The sequence below is a fragment of the Convolutriloba macropyga genome, chromosome 15 (genome assembly GCF_964194025.1).
Source record: "Convolutriloba macropyga chromosome 15, txConMacr16.3, whole genome shotgun sequence".
NCBI lineage: Eukaryota > Metazoa > Xenacoelomorpha > Acoela > Convolutidae > Convolutriloba > Convolutriloba macropyga.
The window spans coordinates 6,071,213-6,094,342 of record NC_134482.1 but is presented as its reverse complement, the minus strand read 5'-3'; the positions used below and the strand labels follow the sequence as shown (position 1 = coordinate 6,094,342).

General features: G+C 34.4%; 2 protein-coding genes across 4 annotated transcripts in view; one reads left to right on the top strand and one right to left on the bottom strand.

Moving 5' to 3' along the window:
* LOC142354759 (large ribosomal subunit protein mL49-like) overlaps positions 1-23,130 on the bottom strand; it is a 423,982-nt gene that overhangs the window by 20,512 nt on the left and 380,340 nt on the right. The window lies entirely within an intron of this gene.
* On the top strand, positions 14,274-22,729 carry LOC142354303 (uncharacterized). 2 transcript variants are annotated; one of them, XM_075406566.1, is made up of 4 exons: positions 14,274-14,389; positions 18,193-18,349; positions 20,535-20,640; positions 22,174-22,729. In XM_075406566.1, exons 1-4 carry the CDS (start codon positions 14,294-14,296, stop codon positions 22,556-22,558), a joined length of 744 nt encoding a protein of 247 aa, XP_075262681.1. In that variant the 5' UTR covers positions 14,274-14,293; the 3' UTR covers positions 22,559-22,729. The 2 variants fall into 2 exon arrangements, with proteins under 2 accessions (XP_075262681.1, XP_075262680.1); XM_075406565.1 differs by having other exon boundaries at positions 22,171-22,729.

Here is a 23,130-nt window from a genome sequence, read left to right as displayed (position 1 = left end):
TCCTGATGAAACTGAAGAAACTAGGGATAAGCGGAAGCATTTGGTGCGCAATAAAATCATATTTATTAGACAGAGATCAAATTATGCAAGGAAGCGTTGAAAAATTATCCATTAAATTCTTTCAAGTGGTGTTTCCCTAGGATCGATACTTGGACCCCTACTATTTCTGCTCTTCATTAATGACTTATAGGAAGCATTGAATAACGTTCAAAGTTACCGCTACGCAGAAAATTTTTTTGCAAATATTCTAAGTCAAAGAAACATAAATGAATCAAGCAACAGAAAACATCAAAAAACTGCTCAGAGACAGTAAAATGAAACCGAATACTAAAAAATGTCATGCAGCGAAATGGATTTTAGGCTCTAATGTAGATGATTACTGAGAACGCTTGAAGTTATTAAGACTTCCACCACTGAGCTCATACAATGAAACGCATGGTTTTCTTCTCTTTCTGTCAATAAAGTGCGGGGTTATGATGTCAATGGGTTTCCAGAAAAGGGAAAACAAAACGAAAAGCGAGGCAAAGAGAAAGTAGTGAATACAAAATACCAAATAGCTGGCAGATTGCCAGAAAATAACCGCAACAGATTCGTAGATCGGCAGTCTAAAAAACAGTAAAGAAGACAGACCAAAAAAATTCGTCTTTTCATTGAAGGCTGATCTGTTATATTTTGATTAAAAATCTGTATAAGTTATTGCCGCCTCTATTAGCTGATCTCAAATAACCTTCATTTAGAGTGATACACACCCATTTGACCTTATCTCTTTGAATTAAAGTAAATAAAAGTCAATTTCAAAGTGAGGAAGTCATTTTTGAGAGTGAGGTAAGTCAAGTGTGACCAAAAATTTAATCACGCGCATGAACAAAAAAGCTCGCTCCACTAAGAGCGAAAAATGACGTCACACATGCAATTCAGTTGAAATTGCATGAACGAATGAACAAAAAATGGCTGTGACGTCATATGGTCGTAACAAAAATCATGACGACGAAATAAAAAAAAAACCAAGAGAAGGCCAATAATAGCCTCAGCTATCGCTGTGCGGCTATTAAAAATCCTGACTAACAGAACTTACTTAAAATTCTTCAGACAAACGAAGCCACTCTTCAACCACACTTCTAGAACTTACACTGACTTCAGACAATTTTTTGAGCAAAACAAATAACAGTGAACAAAATATACTGTAACTTCTTTGAGAGACATTACAACCAAACAAAAATTGTAGCTGGAGAACAATTTGGAGATGTGGAAACTGCAACATACTGAATAAATTGAAACTCAATTGAAGAGTAAAACGGGTAAAAACCCTTGATGTTGCTCTAAACGTATATCTACAAATACTATTACTAAAACCGCAAAAAATTTCAAGCAGAAAGTTTGAATAAAATAAAATACCCCTCTAAAAAAGATGATTGACATTGTTCGAGAGCAATTAAACGGGGTATATTTGGAGACCGGAGCAAAAATTAAGTCGTCTCGAAATCTTGCCCGCATCTGATCAACTTTTTTGAGAGACAATTTTTTACCACCGGCAGCTCAAACTACTGCCATCTCACCTACATTTCAGTTGGAGATGGAAAGCACAATTTTATAATAAGTTTACGTATTCTGATCGGCAGGCGTGTGCCGGCGTTGATCAGCTCCTCAGTGTCGTCAATTTTGCTCATATAAAATTTAAGGTGTCATACTGTTGGGAGTACCAGTGTTTTGGTGGTTTTCCAGTCTTGCTTTGAAACAGTCCAGTGATAGGCTTGACATCACATGTTTTGGCATCTGATACAGTCGCTATTGGGAGTTCCAGTGTTTTTCCAGTCTTGCTTTGAAACAGTCCAGTGATGGGCTTGACATCAAATCGTCTGGCAGCTGATTCAACTCAATTGCTGCCTTCCGCTAAAATAGCTCTTCGGCAACTCAATTCTTGGTTTCATAGTTAAATTGTAGATTAGTTCCCACTTGTATCACTACAATTCGGTCCAGGTAAACCATTTGTTCCCTCTGTGACAATTTTATCAGTCGCTATCTTTAGATCTGTATCATCTTGCCTCCTTTACTGTGACAGTTCAGTTTTGGTAGCCAGAAATACTTGATTTGTCTTTCGTGGTAGTTCGTTGTTCTGATCTCTCCCACTAGTAGCGTAGGCAAGTTTTTGTTTACCGGAGGAAAGGCATCAATCAAGAGTGCGTATTTATTGCACAGCCACTGGAGTCCTCCATAGATGCAATCACGACTCGCTATCATGACCTTCTGATTTCGTATGCTGCTCTAATGAAATTTGTTTAAGCAAGAATTTGCTTCGGAGGTAGAGGAAATGAGATCAATTAAAAAGGAAAAACATAAGCGTGAAGAAATCACTTTAAAATTGAAAGAATGCTCTAAAGCAAAAGCGCAAAAGATTTCAAGCAAAAAGTCTGCATAAACTAAGACACCAGTATAAAAAATCTGATTAAAATTTCGGTCGAGAGCAATTAAAGAGTTTAAACCCGGACACTGGAACAAAAACATAAATCAACGTGAAATCATACCCGCATCTGATCATTTTTTTTTGAGAAACAATTCTTTTTACCAGCGGAAATCTAAATTAATACCATCTCATCTCACCTATATTTTAAGTGGAGATGAAACGGGCTAGTACAAATCAGTTTTACGTATTCTGATTGGCAGGCACTTGCCTTCGTTTATCAACCCTTCGGGGTTCTCCATTTTACTCATATCAAATCGAGGTTGTAGTAGTGTTGGGAGATCCAGTGTTTTTCCACTCTTGCTTTGAAAAACTCGTCTTGTGGTCTTGGCATCACATCGTCTGACAACTGATTCCACACAAATGGTGCCTTCACTTTGAAGGAGTTCTTCCGCAATTCAACTCCTGGCCTCGTGGTAATGATTTTGTACCGGTTTCCCCTCAATTGGGATCACACAAAAGGAAGATCAGAAGAGAAGACAAAGAAATGAAAAAGAAACTCAAAGTTTTATCAGCCAAGATCTCGTCTTAAGACTGACTTACTTTGCATGACAGAGACCTTATAATAATAATAATATTAATAAATTGTTCTCGAGTAGGATGTACAGGTATTGCAACACATGGAATAAATTATGTACCATAACATCAAATCTACTCGACAGGTCATCAATAAGTCCAAGAGGTCCTAGTCTAGTGATGACAAGTACCGTCACTATGATCAATGGTGCGAATGCGAGGCGTATCATGGTAAGAGAAAATAGGAGGAAAAACTCAAAACCTTATCCTGAATTTTATGAGATCTATCGAGTTTTCGTTAATAAAAGAAAACAAATTGGTCCAAGTTGTCTACGAAGAAAATGTCCCTGAGACTAGATAGGAATGGTTTAAGTTTTCATGCAAACATATGTTGCACTTCTAAGACAAAGCTAGGATAGAATTTTAAAATGAAACTAAGAAATTTTCGTATCCTTACTCCTAATCTTTTAGGACTTAGGCCGCTGCTTTTGTTTGCAATTTTAAGTTGCTTTGATTGGACTCCTTTTGTTTGCAGTCTATCAATTTCTTTTCTAGTAAATTCATTTTTGCGACAATTAATTTGGCATTCTGCTCTCAAAATTTCAGCTATTTTTTTCAGCAGTTCAAATAGGTGCATGACTCCTATAGAGTATTTTTGATTTGATTCTCATTTCAGGCAAGTGGTGGTTCATTTAGGCTTATTAAAAATAATTCTTGAACTTTGTTTTATTTTTGACTCAATTGGCAAAATTTGGGTTTGGTTACTTGTTCCATAGACTAGTACGCCATAGCTCACAAGAGGCTGGACATACACTTTGTATGTTAACAACAGTTGTTTAATGGTGAAATCGATCTGAGCCGGCAAAAAAGTCCTGAGAATTTGTTCAATTTTGAGCTAAAGTTTTCAATATAATCGTCGAAATTCAGATTGTCATTCAATTCTATACCTAAGTATTTCAATGATGATCTTTGTTTTAGGTTTTTTTCTTTTATCTTTATTTGTTGCTGTGAACTTCTCCGTCTGCCTTTCATGCTCAACCATGTTTTTCGTAGTTCATAATCAGTTTGTTTTTTATGAGGTAATCAGCAACTAGGTCCGAAATTTGGCTGAAAACGTCAGTTGTTGATTCCCCTTTTTGTTTAATAACAGCATCGTCAGCGTATAAGGTCAAAAAGTTCTGACTAGAGTAATCATTTATGTCGTTTATATACACAAGAAAAAGAAGGGGTCCGAGTACTGATCCCTGTGGAACCCCATAATCGCCTTCTGCAAAATTGGAGTATACATTTTTTGAATTTAAACATTGGTGCCTTTTGATTAAATGAGATGTCAAGAGTCTTTGCATGTGACGCGTCAATCCCAAGTTGTGTAGTTCGTCCAAAAGAATACTATGTTTAACTGTATCAAACGCTTTTTTGAGATCGATTAACACAGCTTTAGCTTCTGCAATCCCATCCTCCCAATTTTCCCTGATGCTCTCAATTAAAGATACCAAGGCTTCAACACTGCACTTTTTTGGCCTAAACCCAAATTGATTTTTGTTTAGTAGTTTGCATTTTTCCAGAACATTCTTTTTTGAACCAATTTCTCAGTCAATTTTCCTATTGTTGGCTGCGACTGATTGGTCTGTAATTTTCAGCAACAATAGGTTCTCCTTTTTTATACAGTGGGATAGTTTAAGGCTTTCTTTAAGCAGTTCTGGAAAACACTGTTTTCAAAGCACTTGTTGACCAAATAGGTAAGAGTTGGGACAATAGCAAACTGTATATTCTTGAGCATAAAATTGTTGAGTCCATCATAATCTGAAATGTATTCATTTTTCAGGTTTTTGATTGCCACGGATAGCTCTCTTTTGATGATTTTGTGTCGAAACAGGCTACTGACACTATAATTTTTTGTGTTTTATTTTTTTTTCTGGATCCAGTTTATCCGCCAATGTTCTTCCAATGGTGGTGAAAAATTTGTTGAAAATTTCAGTCTGTTCCTGCGTTAAAGTCGCTTTTTGTTTTTTTTTGCGTGTCTCCTCCTAAACTTTTGATAGTATCAAAGAAAGTTTTGCTAGTACGCTTGGCGTTCCTAACTAAAAACGTTTGATAAAACTTTCTCCTTTTTCGCGCTCTCTTTTCAGTAGCAAATTCCTAATTCTATTAAATCTCTTTTCATTGTCATTTGTCTTTTGCTGCACGTATCTTTGACAAAGTTTTTGCTTTTTTGCTGCAAGGTTTTAAATTGGGATATCGATCCATGACTTATGTCTGAGAGTCTTTGATTTCTTCTCGGGCACATAATGTTTTAATTCAACAATAATAGTTTGTTGAAATTTTTTAAATGGTGAGTCGCAGTCAAATAGACAAAAAGTTTCTTGGAAACCTCTTGATTTGTGCTTTAGTTTGAACACTAGCTTTTCTAACACAGAATGGTTTTCTAGAACAGCCCCATTTCTGTAGTACTCTTGCATTTTTAACCTGTTTCTTTCGTTTCCTCATCCAGTTCAATAGATTTTAAAACGTCTACTTGCACTTCCTGTGAGCAGTACACTACATCAAATCTTGAGAAATAATGGTCTCCCTGATAAATCCTGTCAGAGACATATTGTTAAGATCATTCCCTCCGAAAACATTTTCTAACGTCAAAAAGTTTGCATTTGTTTTTGAGTGATCAATGTTTAAATCTCCACACATTAAATGCATCTCTTTTGGCTTGATTGTCATTTTTTTAAAATATTCCTCAAAATCTTTCGACAACTCTGATAAACTTTTTTTAGTTTTGAGAGGTATACAACAGTCAAAACAATATCATATTCATAATTTTTTACTTTCGATTTTGATTGTTGGCAATCGACAGTTCCTACTAGAAAACTCCTGCAGAACTGTTTCCACCACGCCTTCCCTCACAAAAAATGCAAACGTGGTTAACATCTGACATCTCTAATGCAGCACAATTCCTCGATAAACTTTAAGTCTATGCAATTGATAGGAAACAAAAGATCCTAGAAGTACTTATTGATAAAAAAAATTCAGCAAAACTTTACAAGATCAAATTGATGTCCTTCTTTGTAACAAGCCAGATGCTATTTTGAAAAATGACTACTAAAATTAGTTTCCAAGGATCTAAGCTCCGATGGCAAACATTTCGCCGAATATACACCCATTGAATCCATAATACCGTCACAAAAGACTGAAAAAATTCTTAGGAGATTTTTTAGAAAGCAATCTTTGACGAAATACATAGCTACATTCGAAAAAGGTTCCACTCCAGTCATTATGGTTTCAGAGAATCAGCGAAAACTCGATAGGTGCAATTTCTTGATAAAATCGACGAAAACTTTTATTATTGTTGGATAAAATCCAACGAACATATCAAAAACAATATTATGAGTTAAACAAAATGTGCCAATCAAGACAGGCATTACCGCTGTAACGTAGCGCTCTATTGGGAAAGAATGTCAGTTCCTTTTCCCATTTAGTTTTTCTCGGGGCGTTGTGGCACACATTGGTCGATGTAGAGTATGTTGGAAGTCTGTCCATTAATCGAGGTTTGATGACAGCGACCTTTAATGAAACTGATATACAAATTAATAATGCAGAGATTGATACTTGGATGGACATTTCGCAGGCCGCCGATGATATCCGAACGGCTCCCCGTATCAAATGCTTTGCTCATGTTCAGAGTCACTAATCAGACATAGCAGATGAAATCATTGTAAAATATAGCACGTGCGTCTGGGAGTGCAAATAATATGTCCCACACAAGGCTGGGGGGACGCGGAGGGAAAAGATCCGAAAAACTAACCAAAAGAGTAAAAGAGTAACAGATGACGTCACGCATACAATTTCAATGTGGTAGAGTCAAACATACAAATGTAGAGTCAGCCGAAAGTCAAATTTTGACTTCTTGGCTAGTGATCAAATAGTCGCAAAAAGTTGAGAACAAATAGAAAATTGGGGCCTTTCCCATGGAAATATAGTCTTCCCCCTTATCGTATGTTTACCATGATTTGGGGGTTCATAGGTCATCTGAACACTAAGCGGGGGGCGGGTGGAGCTATAATAGGAAAGACCCAAAAATGTAGCTGGACAAGTCCTGAGTTACAATTCAAAGAGTTTGTATTTTTCAAAACACCTTACAGTGATTTACACAACACGGAAACTTAAAACTTGTTTACCATCCTTAAAGTCTAGTTTTGAACAGCATCTAAAATTGCACGTGGTATACGAAATAACAGTTAGTGGATGCAATTGCACCTAGGCCGGGCAAACTTGCAGACATATAACCATCCGGACGTCAGAGCATCAGAAGATAGCACAAAGGAAGTCATTGCTGAACAAGCACGATGGGTACCGTAGGCAGGAGTTGACATTGAAATACTAGTCAACAGCTGTAATGTTGCTCAATTCGAAATTTACATTTTCGCGACTCAAAACATTGGAATAGTCCAAAATGTTACCGAAACGGTAGAAAGTCAATAAGAACTTCAAAAATCCAATTTGAATTCAAAGATCTCATATAGAAAATTATAAGCGAATTGAAAAACAGAATTTCAGAAATTTTCGTTTTACCGATAACAATATTTCGAGAACCTCTTGTTTTACTGTTTTGTTTATTAGTTGAAATGAAATTTTAATTGTAAAAAAAATAATAAATTGAATTCTACCTGGTGGTGTTAGATATAGCGAAAGATTTTGTACATTTAATTTTTAATTGACTTAGCTTTTTAGCAACTCACGTCGGACTTATTGCACTCGAACAAGCGGTGAAATTTAGTTCAAGGGCTGTAGCTTAGATAAATATTTTGTATATCGGCGCACAGACATCAGTCCTCGGTGCGTGTTGATTCCGTGACAGATGCAGTCACCACTCCGCTATCAGGCCATTCTGAGTTCTTATGCTACAATGAGTTTCATAGCAAAGACTTACTCCCGTGTTAGAGCAATTGGGATCACTCAAAAGGAAGACCAGAAGCGTGAAGAAGTCACTTGAGACGTCAAAGAATATTCTAAAACTGAAAACCTCATCAGCCAAGATTATTATTATTATTATTATCTTAAGATCTGCCTGAAAGATAAAAAACATTAGGATCGCTACAGTAATCTTGTCTACGTTAACCCGAGACTTACTAGTAGAGACACGAAAAAAAACAAAGAATATTTACAGGAACGTAGAGAGCTAATTGAAGGAAACGATAACAGGCTGACTTTAAAAGAGTTTTAGAGTTAAAAAAACAAAAATGGCTATCTTGGGAAAGAGGCTTTGTGGCATAAGATGCAAAACCTTCAAATGACGAATGACAAACAACAATTTCTTTCAAAATTTTAAAGCATGAAGTTTACTAGAAATCAATATAGAGACAAAGTGTACAAACGTTGTACATTCGCACAAGTTTGAGTTACTTTGTATGACAGAGATTTAGCTATCATCTAACATACCTAATGCCGCAAAATTCCTCGATACACTTAAAGTCTACCCAATTGTTAGGAAACAAGAGAACCTAGAAGTACTTTTTGATTAAAACAATTTCAGCAATTTTTTACAAGACCAAATTGATGTCGTTCTTTGTAGCAACCCAGATGCTATTTTGAAAAATGACTACCAAAATTAGTTTCCAAGAATCTAAGCTCCGATGGCAAACATTTCGCCGAATATACACCCATTGAATCCATAATACCGTCACAAAAGACTGAAAAAATTCTTAGGAGATTTTTTAGAAAGCAATCTTTGACGAAATACATAGCTACATTCGAAAAAGGTTCCACTCCAGTCATTATGGTTTCAGAGAATCAGCGAAAACTCGATAGGTGCAATTTCTTGATAAAATCGACGAACACAACGATATTAAATCCATTAAAGAACTAAGTGTACTCCATCTTGGTCTCGCCAAGGCGTCCAACACATTTCGACATGGTACACTCCTGATGAAACTGAAGAAACTAGGGATAAGCGGAAGCATTTGGTGCGCAATAAAATCATATTTATTAGACAGAGACCAAATTATGCAAGAAAGCGTTGAAAAATTATCCATAAAATTGCTTCAAGTTGTGTTTCCCAAGGATCGATACTTGGACCCCTACTATTTCTGCTCGTTCTTGATGACCTATCGGAAGCCTTGAATAACGTTGAATGATACCAGTACGCAGAAAATTTTTTTGCAAATATTCTAAGTCAAAGAAACATAAATGAATAAAGCAACAAAAAACATCAAAAACTGCTCAGAGACAGTAAAATGAAACCGAATACTAAAAAATCTCATGCAGCGAAATGGATTTTAGGCTCTAATGTAGATGATTACTGATAACGCTTGAAGTTATTAAGACTTCCACCACTGAGCTCATACAATGAAACGCATGGTTTTCTTCTCTTTCTGTCAATAAAGTGCGGGGTTATGATGTCAATGGGTTTCCAGAAAAGGGAAAACAAAACGAAAAGCGAGGCAAAGAAAAAGTAGTGAATACAAAATACCAAAAATCCTGACTAACAGAACTTACTTAAAAATCTTCAGACAAACGAAGCCACTCTTCAACCACACATCTAGAACTTACACTGACTTCACACAACTTTTTGAGCAAAACAAATAACAGTGAACAAAATATACTGGAACTTCTTTGAGAGACATTACAACCAAACAAAAATTGTAGCTGGAGAACAATTTGGAGATGTGGAAACTGCAACATACTGAATAAATTAAAACTCAATTGAAGAGTAAAACGGGTAAAAACCCTTGATGTTGCTCTAAACGTATATCTACAAACACTATTACTAAAACCGCAAAAAATATCAAGCAGAAAGTTTGAATAAAATAAAATACCCCTCCAAAAAAAAGATGTTTGACCTTGTTCGAGAGCAATTAAACGGGGTATATTTGGAGACCGGAGCAAAAATTAAGTCGTCTCGAAATCTTGCCCGCATCTGGTCAAATTCTTTGAGAAACAAATTTTACCACCGGCGGCTTAAACTACTGCCATCTCACCTATATTTCAGTTGGAGATGGAAAGCACAATTTTATAATAAGTTTACGTATTCTGATTGGCAGGCGTGTGCCTGCGTTGATCAGCTCTTCAGCTCCTCATTGGCGTCAGTTTTGCTCATATAAACTTTAAAGTGTCATACTGTTGGGAGTACCAGTGTTTTGGTTATTTTTCAATCTTGCCTTCAAACAGTCCAGTGTTGGGCTTGACATTACATTGTCTGGCATCTGATTCAACTCAATTGGTGCCTTCAGTTTGGTGCCACTCAATTGGTGCCTTCGTCGGCAACAAATTCCTGGTTTCCTGGTTAAATTTTATTTCTTTCCCTCTTGTATCACTACAATTTGGTCCTTGTAAACCAGTTGTTGCCTCCGCGACAATTTTATCAGTCGCTATCTTTTATACTTTTATCATCGTGCCTCTTTTACAGTGATAGTTCAATTTTGGTAGCAAAAAACATTTGATTTTCCTCTTGCTTTGTACTTCGTTCTTCTGGTTTCTCCCACCAGTAGCCTAGACAAAATTTTTTGGTTACCGGAGGAAACACATCAATCCAGTGTGCGTTTTGATTGCGCACCCCCCTCCGGAGTCCTCGACAGATGCATTCACGACTCGGCTATCATGACCTTTTGATTTCGTATGCTGCTCCAATGAATTTTGTTTAAGCAAACTTGCTTCGGAGAAAGAGCAAATGAGATCAATTGAAAAAGAAGGAAGGTAAGCGAGAAGAAGTCACTTCAAAACTGAAAGAATGCTCTAAAGCAAAAGCGCAAACGACTTCAAGCACAAACTCTGCATAAAATAAGATACCAGTATCAAAAAAACGTGATTAAACCTTGATTTGAGAGTAATTAAACAGTGTAAACCTGGAGACTGGATCACAAACGTAAACCAACGTAAAATTATACCCGCTTCTGATCAACTTTTTGAGAAACACTTTTTTTTTTGCCAGCAGAAATCTAAACTCACGCCATCTCATCTAACCTACATTTTAAGTGGAGATGAAACGCGCAAGTACAAATCAATTTCACGTATTCCGATCGGCAGGCGTTTGCCTGCGCTTATCAATTCTCCGAGTTTGTCCATTTTTACTCATATCAACTCGAGGTTGTAGTACTGTTGGGAGTTCGAGTGTTTTTTTCAGTTTTGCTTTGAAACACTCCAGTGATGGACTTCTGGTCTTGGCATCACATCGTCTGACAGCTGATTCCACACAACTGGTGCCTTCCGTTTAAAGGTGTTCTTCCGCAGTTCAGTTCCTGGCCTCGTGGTAAAGATTTTACTGTGGTTCATCCTTGCATCTGTACAATTCAGTCCTAGTAAACAAGTTGTCACCTACGAGTCAAATTTCTTAGTCACAATCATGTAGATCTATATCATCCTGCATCTCTTCCTTCCACAGTTCAATGATAGTAGCCTGAGTAACTTGAATGTATGTTGGGAGTTCTTGCTTCTGATCTCTCCCAACATGCATGTTGCTCGATGTTGAACAATCTCTATTAATGTTGCTTGTTTCTTTGGTAGAGGGCACCAGATTTTGTTAGCTTATTCAAGGTGTGGTCGAGCAAGTGCCCTGCATAGCTGAAAGTCTGGATTGTCATCATTGGACAGTTTTTTTATGACTGCAGGGATGGACTTCGAATTTTTTACTTGTGTTGTTAAATGAAGATTGACAGTTAGGTTCTGGCCTATGCAAACATCGAGGTCTTTCTTAAAATCAACTCAAGCTAGCTCTTCATCACTGTCCAATTTACGGTCCAGTCTGGTTTGATTGCACTTTGTTGACGGCATCAGTGTAAAGCATTTTTTTGAGTTAAATTTTAGTAGAATACAAGTGGACTACTTTAAACGATTGTTAAGATATTCTTGGAGTAATCTTCGATGGTCTTCCTTAGAGATTGATTTGAAAAATGTAGCGTCTTCTGCGGAAATGTATATAGGTGAATTCGTTCACTCTGTCATTGAGTTTATGTACATGGTAAATGTATAGGCTCGCAAATTGACGCTTGTGTAATTCCACTTCGGACTGGTTGCCAGTTGGAGTTGGTCACATTGAACGCCACTCTTTGCTCCCGTAGTGTGAGAAATGTTTTTATCTAGCCCAACGTTTTGACCTTTATTCCGTTCTGTTCCAGCACTCTCAGTAATTGAACATTTGGCACAGTATCAAAGGCTCTCATAAAGTCGAGGTAAATATGTCTACTTCGTGTTCTTTATCAAGTGTTTCGGTCCGCTTGTCAGTGGTTTCAATTAACAGCGATGTCGTCAATCTTCTGGCCATAAATCCAAAATTCCCAGGGTCTAGGACGTTTTATTCATTTTGCTTATCATGTATAAGATGATTGAGTGAGATGAGTGATCTAATTGATTTTATTAAAGTTTAAAGAAAGTTTATGTTTAGTTCAAGTGAATACTAAAAAGTAATAAAAATGATAGAACAGAATACGGAGTTAATTTTGTTGGTGACGGGACTTTTGCTGCAGTAAATAATAGTAGTAGAATAAAAATGCAATACATACCTTGGTGGGTACATGCAATAGGTCTTCTAACAACAATAAGAAAATCGCACAGTAAGGATTAAATAAAAAGAGTAATATAGATTTTACTTATAAAGAAAGAAAGCCATTCTATAAAAAATGCATCAAAGGTCTGACTAACTTTTGTATGATATTGGAAGAGAAAGAGCACAACACCTCTAATTGTTAGTTGTGAGAATAAAAATGTCAATGAAGAGAATCAAGATGCACGTATAATTAGTATAATGGATGTTACTGAGTAATATGGTAAGATTGGTAGTGAGTTTCATTCTGAGAAGGAGATAGAATGAAAATTGTTTTTGGTAATAAAAATTATAATGAAGCATTCAAGACATAGTGAATTTTGATAGAGATTAAATGGATAGGCTGATCTTATTTAAACATATATGAATTGTAGCAAATTTAACCCTAATTATAAAATTGTTGTATTTGATACTAGATACCAAAGTGATCAAATTGGTCCACAACTAATACAATTTATTTTCAAGATTAGTGTTGCTGTTGAGGGTGTCATATGTCATGCATAAGTTTTGACTAGAACGATTGCTAGTGTTTATAGTAATGGTAGTAAGATGGTTGATACATTTTTGTAAGGAAACATGGTCGTAGACCCATCGTGTCATAGAATTAGGTTATTAATATGACATAAAATTTTCATTAAAACATAATATTTAATTTTTAGTAGTGAATTAAAATTAACCATAACCAGTGATACAAAATTTAACCATTCCCCATTTTACCAATCACCAAAGATTATATTTTCAGTTCCATTTTTGTTTGAAAAATACAGAGAGGTGAGTATTGAAAAGAATTGTAGAATAATAATTGATGCAATTTCAGGTACAGCCAGTTCAACTCTTTCTCTAATCTTGACTCGAAGTCGTTTGTTTGCAAGAAAATGTATTTGTGTCGGATTCCCATTGCGTAAAAAGACTTCCTTTGCTAAATTCGGTTCAAAAAAGGTTATCATTTTTGTGTAGGTTCAATAACATTAATTCATTAATTTGCTAGGTAAATTCCATATTTCTAGAGTGTTACTTAAGAACTACTTTTTTTGCATTTTTTCGTTCCGGTTTTTTGTATTCTGTTTTTGTGTACAAATTGAAAAACAACAATATTTTTATGCTGCACTTTTTTGCGGGTCATTTTATAATTGTTCTCTCTTTTTGACTTTCTGTTAACATTTTTGGTTTTTGGTATTATCGGTAATCCCCACAGAATACGCGCTTCATTAAAACAAATTGTAGCAAATCATGTAAGAGAGCTTAATTGTTGAGAAAAGTGCCAAAATCAGCAAAAGACGTAATTTTTTTCCCTGAAAAATCAATTTTTTATTCTAGGCTAGCATGTACTTCACGCGTAGAGGATCTTCAATGCAAGCAAATTTCTATTCGGGAATAATTATCAGCCATACTGAAAATTCTTGTGTGTCTTTATAAAGTCAATATATGGTGCCTATGACTGCTAAGTTTTTTTAGATTGGTCATTCCCGGTTCTGAGCATGATACAAAAACTTGAAATTTTTTACAAAAAAGAAATTTTTTTAAAAACTTGAATTTTTTTTAAAAAAACTTGAGTTAAACTAGAATTGCTAATTAAGAGGCTTGACGTGATTAAGCTTATAATAGTCGAAATGCTAAAATTTGTCTTTCCATTTGTCAGCTTTTGATGTTTTAGTTTTCATTGAGCTCTTTATTCTGGACAAGGTCAGTATTGATTAATGAACAAAGCCAAAAATAATAGTTAAAGAGCAAAGTACATTTGACATTTTAGCTCTCTAAATATCTTTTGTAGTTCAGTATAATCGAACAGTAGAATTATGGATGATCTATCAATTTGTGGTTATATTCTGGCTGCTCTGTTACAATTGGTCACAATGTTCCCGAAAACCTACAGCTTGGGAATTCCTAACCAGGCATGTTGTTATAACCACCAGTGATAAGTTAATCCACTCCTACTCCTCCTTTAAATCTTAAAGTTACACTTTTAAATTACACTTTGTCCACCCTTAATAAGCGGGGCACTAACGGTGTAAAAATATTATTTTCACACTCTTTTCCCCGTTATTTTTGGGCAAAATCCTCGGCCCTGGTAACCAGACACGACAATGGCGAACAGGGTGAAAAAGAGGATTAAAGTCTGCATAATCGAACTACAGGTTTTTTGTCAACTAATTTGATGTTTTAATTAACGTAATCGTTTCTCGAATTGAGCTGTTTTTGAGTGGCTCCATAAACTGATTAAGTTATCCTCAATATCATCAATTTTCATTAACATGTAATTTATTATATAAATTTTCTGAACTAAAAATGCAATATTTGATTACCAAGAGTTATTGTCAACTCTATGCTATGAGACGATATGACGGCGAATTATTGATTTTTGTCCAACTTTGATAATTTTTTAACGAACTTTAAATTGTTTCCGTAAAATGGAACTTCATTCGCTGAGATGCACTATGGTACCAATAAGCTACGTACAGCAACATATTGCGCCCTTTAATAATATTTTTTGCTCAAAACATTTGATCCTTGCTAAGACGTGAAGAAAAGCAGGAAATTAAGAATCTGTAAACGTGTTTTCATTCTCATTTTCTCCCCTTACATAGAAAGGACTGTTAAGTTCCTTGGTTCTTTTACTGTTTGACGCGCTGTTGCGATTTGACTTGTCCGATTTTCAGGAACAAAAGACAACTCAGCCTAAAATCAAATTCTAATTAACAAAATAGATACAAAACATAACAAATAAGTACCAGACCCACGTCATCCCTAGCGAAGGAATTGTGCGAGTTCTTTGAAGAAGACCAAAATTTCTTGACAAAATACAAGAAAATGAGTGCGCACAGCGATTACTTATGCTTGGGGTTACAATACAATTAGATTGACGAAAACTATTACTAGAAAACTATTTAAACTCAGAATGTTTTTTTATTTGATGTTTTTGCCATTAAATTTTAGCATTTAAAAATTCTCCAGGTGTACGCAGCTTGTTTTTACCATAGTACTTTTATTTAATTTTATTCCCAAAAACTACTTTCATTTTATCCCTCTAATTGTTTGGCAGCATATTTTGCGCAACTGCGGTTTATTGTTTCTGTCCAAAAAAATTGCGAGAATAGAAAACGATTTACGAAATCCATTGAAGCAATCTGATTTCAGCTCTGATTCGGGAAACAAAACGGCTGTGGAAAAGTTGTACCGGTTTTTGCTTTTTTCCAGTAAATGAGCCACATACAAATTTTGCACAAGAGAAGTTTTTGGTGCTTTGTCAGAAGAAAAATTGAGCCTCTACAAAACTCATAAATATTCTTATAATCCTAATATTTTTAGAGGTAGATGACCACAACGCATTAAATAATGAAATAAATTTGTTGTGTGTAATATTCAAGCTGTATCGATCTTTTGCATAAATGATTTAACTAGAGGGAAAAGGAAAAGAGATCATTTATGGTTCAATAAAATATGATGAAGGAAATCTTGGTTCCTCTTTCTTTTTTTGGCATTCTATGCAAGGCTGTTTGGAAAATATGAAATTACAGTTGCAAAATTAAGGAAAAAAGGAAATGTCACAGGTCATTTTATTTGAACCACAGTTCTTTTTGCGGAGTATTTCCAGCGTAGAATATATAAATAATAGTTTTTTTTCAATTTCTTTTACTCCTGGATTTTATCGAGGTTTAGAGTTTTGTGAAGTCTTGATCGCCTCCTCAATTTATCATAAATTGTTTGTTTTTTAGAAAGGGGTTTAATTAGTTAGTTAAAACCAGTAGCTTATTAACTTGAAATTATCACCAGTTACCATATTAATTATCTTTAAGTCCGTTACTACAACTTGATGCTGGTTTGGCGGTTTTTTGGGCATCTCTGTCAGGAATCATTGTTAAAAACTTGTTCCTTTCTGTGTGATAGTCATTAGAAACAAGAGTTCATTAGAAACAAGTTTCCACAGCTTTCGAAAAGTTAATATATCAATTTCTTGTAGGATAAGAGAGCTCAAGTTCTTTCAGATGTTGGAAGGAATCTGATTTTGCCTTTTTGTCTCCGCTTCGTGCTTATCTTTTCCATTCTCCTCCTTTTTTTCAAACAAAATGTTCATAGATTTTCGGTTACGTTTGTTAGTGTAACTAAGTTATCTGCTTTAGGTTTTCAATGGCTCCATAAATTTTTTCATCATAAGAAAGTGTTTTATGGTTTTCGTTGGAAGAAGCCATCCGTTTGATTATTGGGAAGAAAACAGATGAAAATAAAACAGATAAATAGATATTGAGAAGAAAAAGAAAGAAAGAATAATAGTTGATACAATTTTTAATGTACAGCAACTTGAAAATTTTTACCAGAATATTCTTATTACGTCGTGCTATTTTTAGTAGTAATGATGTAAAAAAGAATACTCTAGTATGTTGGAGTAGCTTTTCAATAATCAATTAATTGTGTTTAGTGCACCATCTGCAGAATAGTGTCAAATCGGCTATAAAATGAGTATAAAAATATGTGTAAAAATGTATCAAAGTTGAACATTATTTTAAGATAACACATCTTCCCTCCTCCCTTGCCGTTGCATCATACATATACACATTGCTCAACCCACAACCCAGGCCTGGGTACAGACTTATGAAAAAGACAATACTCGACCAAAATGTATTATGAAAAGACCATACTTGAGTCGTTTCAGCTATAAAAAGATCTCAGTTTGACATTAAGTCATGCTTGACTTTAGTTCGACCCACACTTCTCTCAAAATACATTAACTGGACCAAAATTTTCCCAAATGACTTTAGCTCGACCCAAAATTTTACAAAAGACTTTAAATAGAGACAAAAAGGTTTTTTTTCGTGGTCCAGCTAAATGCGGTTCATAATAAGTTACAGTGGAGCAAGGTTTTTTCATGGGTCCACCATTTGACTTTTCATAACCAACAAATAATTTGAATTAAGATCTGTTCATGAGTCCACAATTAGACTTTTCATAATCGATTAAAGTCGAGCAAAGTTTTTTTTTGTTCAAACATGCAAATTACTCAGAATATAACCCTAAGGTTAGATATTGACATGCTTTAAAATGTTAAAATAAATTAATCAGTATTGTTATTAATATAATAATCTGAAAATTGTGGCTGTTCGTTCTCATAGGTAAAAATAGGATTTTTGACATGGCTAATGGGAACAAGACAGTTGCGCTAAGGCGACCTGGTTTCATTTAACCAAGTAATGATGTGCTAATATACTCCAGATGCCATAATACTTTATCTTAAGAGTTGACAAAATTCTGAAGTCTATTGGCAGTTTTCCAACTGTTTCTTAAGTTGGACTGCTCCGGTGCTGCTTTTCTATGTACTTTTGAAAAGACTAATACTTTCTATCGACTTTTGAAAAGACTAATGGTGGACCCACGAAAAGACCTTAACTGGACTTTTTTTGGTAACGAAATGACTAATGGTGGACCCATGAAAAGACCTTAACTCGACTTTTTTGGTTATGAAAAGACTAATGGTAGAACTATGAAAAGACCTTGCTCGACTCTAATTGGCTAAGAAAAGACTCTAGCTGAACACAAGAAAAGACTTTAGCTGGACTTTTACTAGTTGCTGGACCAAGTAATAGTCAATATTAGCCCCCCCTATACTTTTAAAGTCTTTTCATTAGTCGAGGTCTAGACCTGGGAACCAAATTAGCGTAATCATCAATGCACTGTTTGTTAACAACATCTGATGGTGCGCGAGGAACCTTTCGAATGTCCGACAGTGAGATCTGTGAAAGTAAGGCAGGAGATGCTGGAGGGCAGGTGGTTTGTGGTCATGAAGTCCCTGGATCCACTCGCTTTTGATTTCAGCACCAGCTGCAGAGCCACAAAGTACGACTTCGACTTCAACGATTACGGTACGCACGCTGATATATATATTATATATATATATATATATATATATATATATTTTATATATATATATATATATATATAAAATATATATGGCAAAAAATTGATATACTTGAAAATGCCAGTGCAACCCTCGCTGTGTCGGTTTAAATTGAGAGGGAGCCAATTTGTAACAATTAATGCTAGTTTTCAAATTGTTTATTTTTATCATTTTTATAGTAATATATTTTATTAAATTTATTGCTACAATCATTATTATTATTATTATTATTATTATTATTATTATTATTATTATTATTATTATTATTATTATTATTATTATTATTATTATTATTATTATTATTATTATTATTATTATTATTATTATTATTATTATTAATTTTTATTATTATTATTTTTGTTATTATAATAATTATTATTTTTTAAATATATTATTACCATTTTATTTATATTCTTATTGTTATTTTTATTATTAATATTGTCATTATCATTATTATTGCTATTAATTCTTATTATTGTTAATAATATTAATATTAAATGCAATAATAGTAATAATAATACCAATAATAATAAGAAAAACAAAAGCAATATTAATAATAATAAAAATTATTACTATTTTTGTTATTGATATTATTATTATATCATTATTTTAATTATTATTATTATTCTTATTATTATTATTATTATTATTATTTTTATTATTATTATTATTAATATTATTATTAATATTTTTTTTATTATGGCGATTGTTATTCTTATGGCGATTATTATTATTATTTTCAGGTCAATATCACTTTCAGCGCAAAAGATGTGCTAGAAGAAACCTTACAAATAAAATCAGGCGCCAACTCTTATGATCAGATATCACCATTACCTCGTTAAATCCTGAGCACTGTACGTTACAAACAGTTTCGTACATATTTTAGCTGCATTATTAACGCTTGCCAATTTCCGAATGTCTAGAAAATCATACACTTACGCCCTCAACACAAAAAATAGTGGAAGAATGTGAAATAAGAATTACAGACCAATTGAAATGCACTCTGCAATTTCTATAATTGTAGATAGAATAGTTTACAGACAAATTAAGAACACATTCGGAATAAAGCTTTGCACTGAGCAACATTTTTTCTGGAAAAAAAGCATTCAACAGTAACCCAATTGTTACCATATTGTGATATCTTATATCAAGTTTTATATGAGAGTTCATTCCGATAACAATTTACTTGGATATTGCTAAAGTATTTGATTCTAAAGTATTCAAATCTGATTAGTCGACAGCAGAGAGTAAAAAGTGCAGACAGTTACTTGTCTTTCTCACAAATATCCAGCTGTGCTCCTCAGGGATTAATAAATTTTGTGTTTTTGTCCTACGTGTACATAATTGATTTACCTGATCAAATTAGAAATAAAACTTTCCTTGATGCCCATGATACAAAAAAATAGAACAGATCTCAGAACATTAACAGCTTTAGTTTTATATATATATATATATATATATATATAGAGAGAGAGAGAGATAGAGAGAGCTATCAAATGGTCTGGCAAAAACAAACTTAATTTTAAAATTCTCGAGATCTGAAACAAAAATGCTTATGATTCGTCCACAGAGTTGTCTACAAATTGCTATCAAAAACAAAAAAATAAAGAACTCGGATTATTAATTCTTACGTCCAGCATGGATTGTAGTTGTCGCCTCGAATTGGCCCTAAAGAAAAAATTTCAGAAATTGAATCATCTAAGAAGAGTAATAGTCTGCACCACAAAAGAGACTGTCAAATGCCCATTGGTGAAAACATGTAAATTGTATGCGGTCTTCTATGCACTTGGAAAGAGTGCAAAGATTATGTTTAATTTTTTGTGCCCCCCAGTACGTTATGCTCCCTCCATTCACAGAGCAGGTGCCAATACATGGTAAATCATTATGTAGAAAATGGCACGTGCGTCTGGGGGGGGGGTTCAGATAATATGAACCCACTAAGCTGGGGAGGCACAATTTTAAAAGATTTTAATATGGAGAGGCCAAACTGACATACAGAGATTTTTTCTTACACAGAGAAGCAATACTCATTGTTTCTTAAAATCAATTATCATTTTGCGATCTTTAAAGTTTCAATTAATGTTGCCTCTAAGAACAAACCAACCAACCAACTGACCGACCAACAAGGTGATGATTTGTCCTTTGTTTAGGATGGTATATAAATGTGAATACAACAGTATGCTACAATATATTCCATGTATGGAATCAATGCACTAACTACTCCACCAAGGCCTACCAGCTTCACAGAGACAACAGGTCAAAATCCGCAGGATTTCTTCATCATGCTTCGTTTTTAAATTCAATTGATTAAGCAAAAGAATTTCGTTGAAGAACCAACGAAATTTAAAAGATTCGATTACTTTTCGTTAAACTGGTTACAATTTCTGCTCAAAAACTTACGTCTGCTCAATTCTCACAAGATCAAATTGACGTCTATTTTTTGCGAGGACGCTTTTCTTCCTTATTTTTGTTAATTTCATAAAATATCAACAAACACGATCTACACAAAAATTTTCTGTAATTGTAACAAAGAAATATTAACTACTTCCAGAATGTTTAGATTCCCAGAGAAACGAAACTTGATACACCTTGCCATGTCATGCAAGATCTTGATAACTCTGGCAAAACTTGGAATATCTTGACACGATCCTGATAGGTAAAAATTTTTTTATGGCAAGATCATATCACGACATGGCAGATATTTTCTTGGCGTAACTTGCTAAGATCTTGATAAATTTTGACACTTACAACCTATGTAAAGTTAAGGTAAATTTAACATAATGGAGTTAAGGTAAATTGTTGTTAAGGTGAAGTTAAGGTAACGTTTAGCTTAGGCTTACCCCGAGTTAAGGCAATAATTTAGGTTTGTTTTAGGTACACAAGTATTGACTCCCTACAGTACTCTTATATAGCTCATTTTAACGATCAGATTACGTTATGTTCGGATATATACGTTATGTTATCATTGTTATCCTTACAGATATTCAGTATTTGATTTTGATTAAAAAAAACTCAAGTTTTTTTCATGGTGAAAATCGTAAATGGTCAATTTTGTTAGCATTCCAATAGAGCAGAAAGGTCGTTCGATACTCCTGCTGAGACTTAAACTTAGTTAAAATGCAAGAAGTAATACTTGATAATCCCTGATAAATCTTGATAATTTGTGCTTAGTCATCAGAATTCGTTCTAAATCTTGTTTAAGGTGGTATTTAGTTTTAACAACTTGTTATATCTTGTCATGTCATGGTTAATATTTCTTGGAAATCTTGCCAAGGTCTTGTTTCTTGATACTCATGCAAAGATCATACAAGTTCGTACATATCTTGATGTTTTCTTGCCATGTAACATGACAAGATCTTTGCAAGATTTATCATGTTTTATCATGTTTTATCATGCCTAAGTTTCGTTTCACTGGGCTAGCAGAATACGAAACTTTCAACCTTGAGTGGCAGAGCATAAAAGCAATGGGGCTTTTCCCATTATAGCCCCCCCCCCCCCCCCCAGCTTAGTGGTCAGGTAACCATTAGCCCCCAAATCATGGTAATTATACAATAATGGGGGGATGTAATTTCATGGGTGGTTATAATGGGAAAGACCCAAGTAATGAGCAAAAAATTTTGACATGCGGACTTTTCTAATTGGTTGTAAAAAGTACTTACTAGTTCAAAAATAGGTTCCTCCTACAAAACAATTTTCCTTATTTCGAAATTCAAAAAAATGTAGGATCTTTTTAGTGGAGGTTTTTAAAACCATATGTCAGTTAGAAAACGAAGTCATTAATCAAAGCAGGACGCCGTTAAACCAAGGTTCATTTACTGCCGACTTCTCACAAAAAGGCCCTGAAAACCAGAAGCCAAACTACCATTTCGTATCACTGGACGAGGAGTTTGCAGTTGTCTACTTCTGTACAAAATTCACCGAACACCCTTTCGAGATGGCATTTGTGATGTCAAGGTCACGTGACCCACACCCAAAGCTAGTGCAGATGGCCGAACGGAAGTTAGCCTACAGTGGGCTTGATTTGGAAATGATAGAAGTTAAGAATACTAAATGTCCACAAGAACTGCTAATAGATTATGAAGATTATTATGGTGATTATGAATACAATGATGTTGATAACAATTATCAGTACTATGAAAACAATTTCCGTGAAAAGCAGGAGTTCAGACTATAATGCTCTGCAATTTAATTGTTGGTCAGTTGAATTAATGACGAGCAGGAATGATTTTTGTGAGTTTTAGGTTTCACTAATTGATCCAACCCTCAAATTTATTTCAGAATTAGGAAATTTATGCTATCTTGGTTTTTTGTCAGTTAATTACGTCAATCAATTTTTGCTAATGGATATATTTTGCGGAGAGATACAAAAATGTTACTATTCAAAAGCTCTCGAAAGACTGAATCGAACCATCAAAAAGAGTCTTTACTTGTATTTTACAAGTAAAGAGTCTTTACTTGTATTTTACAAGTAAAGAGTCTTTACTTGTATTTTACAAGTGAAGAGTCTTTACTTGTAGCTTACTTCATTTTCAAGTTTACTTGAAAATGAAGCAGATTCACAAAAAAAATCAGAACGATAGGAGGCTGAAGCCAAAAACAGTTTTGAGAATAAAGTAAAAAAAAACTTTCTTCGAAAATAATTTCTTTATTGAGTGTTCGCAAATCAATGAACAAATCTTTGTTCCTTCTTGAGTTTCCATTTACTTCCAAAACTGAGGATAGACCTGATGACTCTAACACATTACA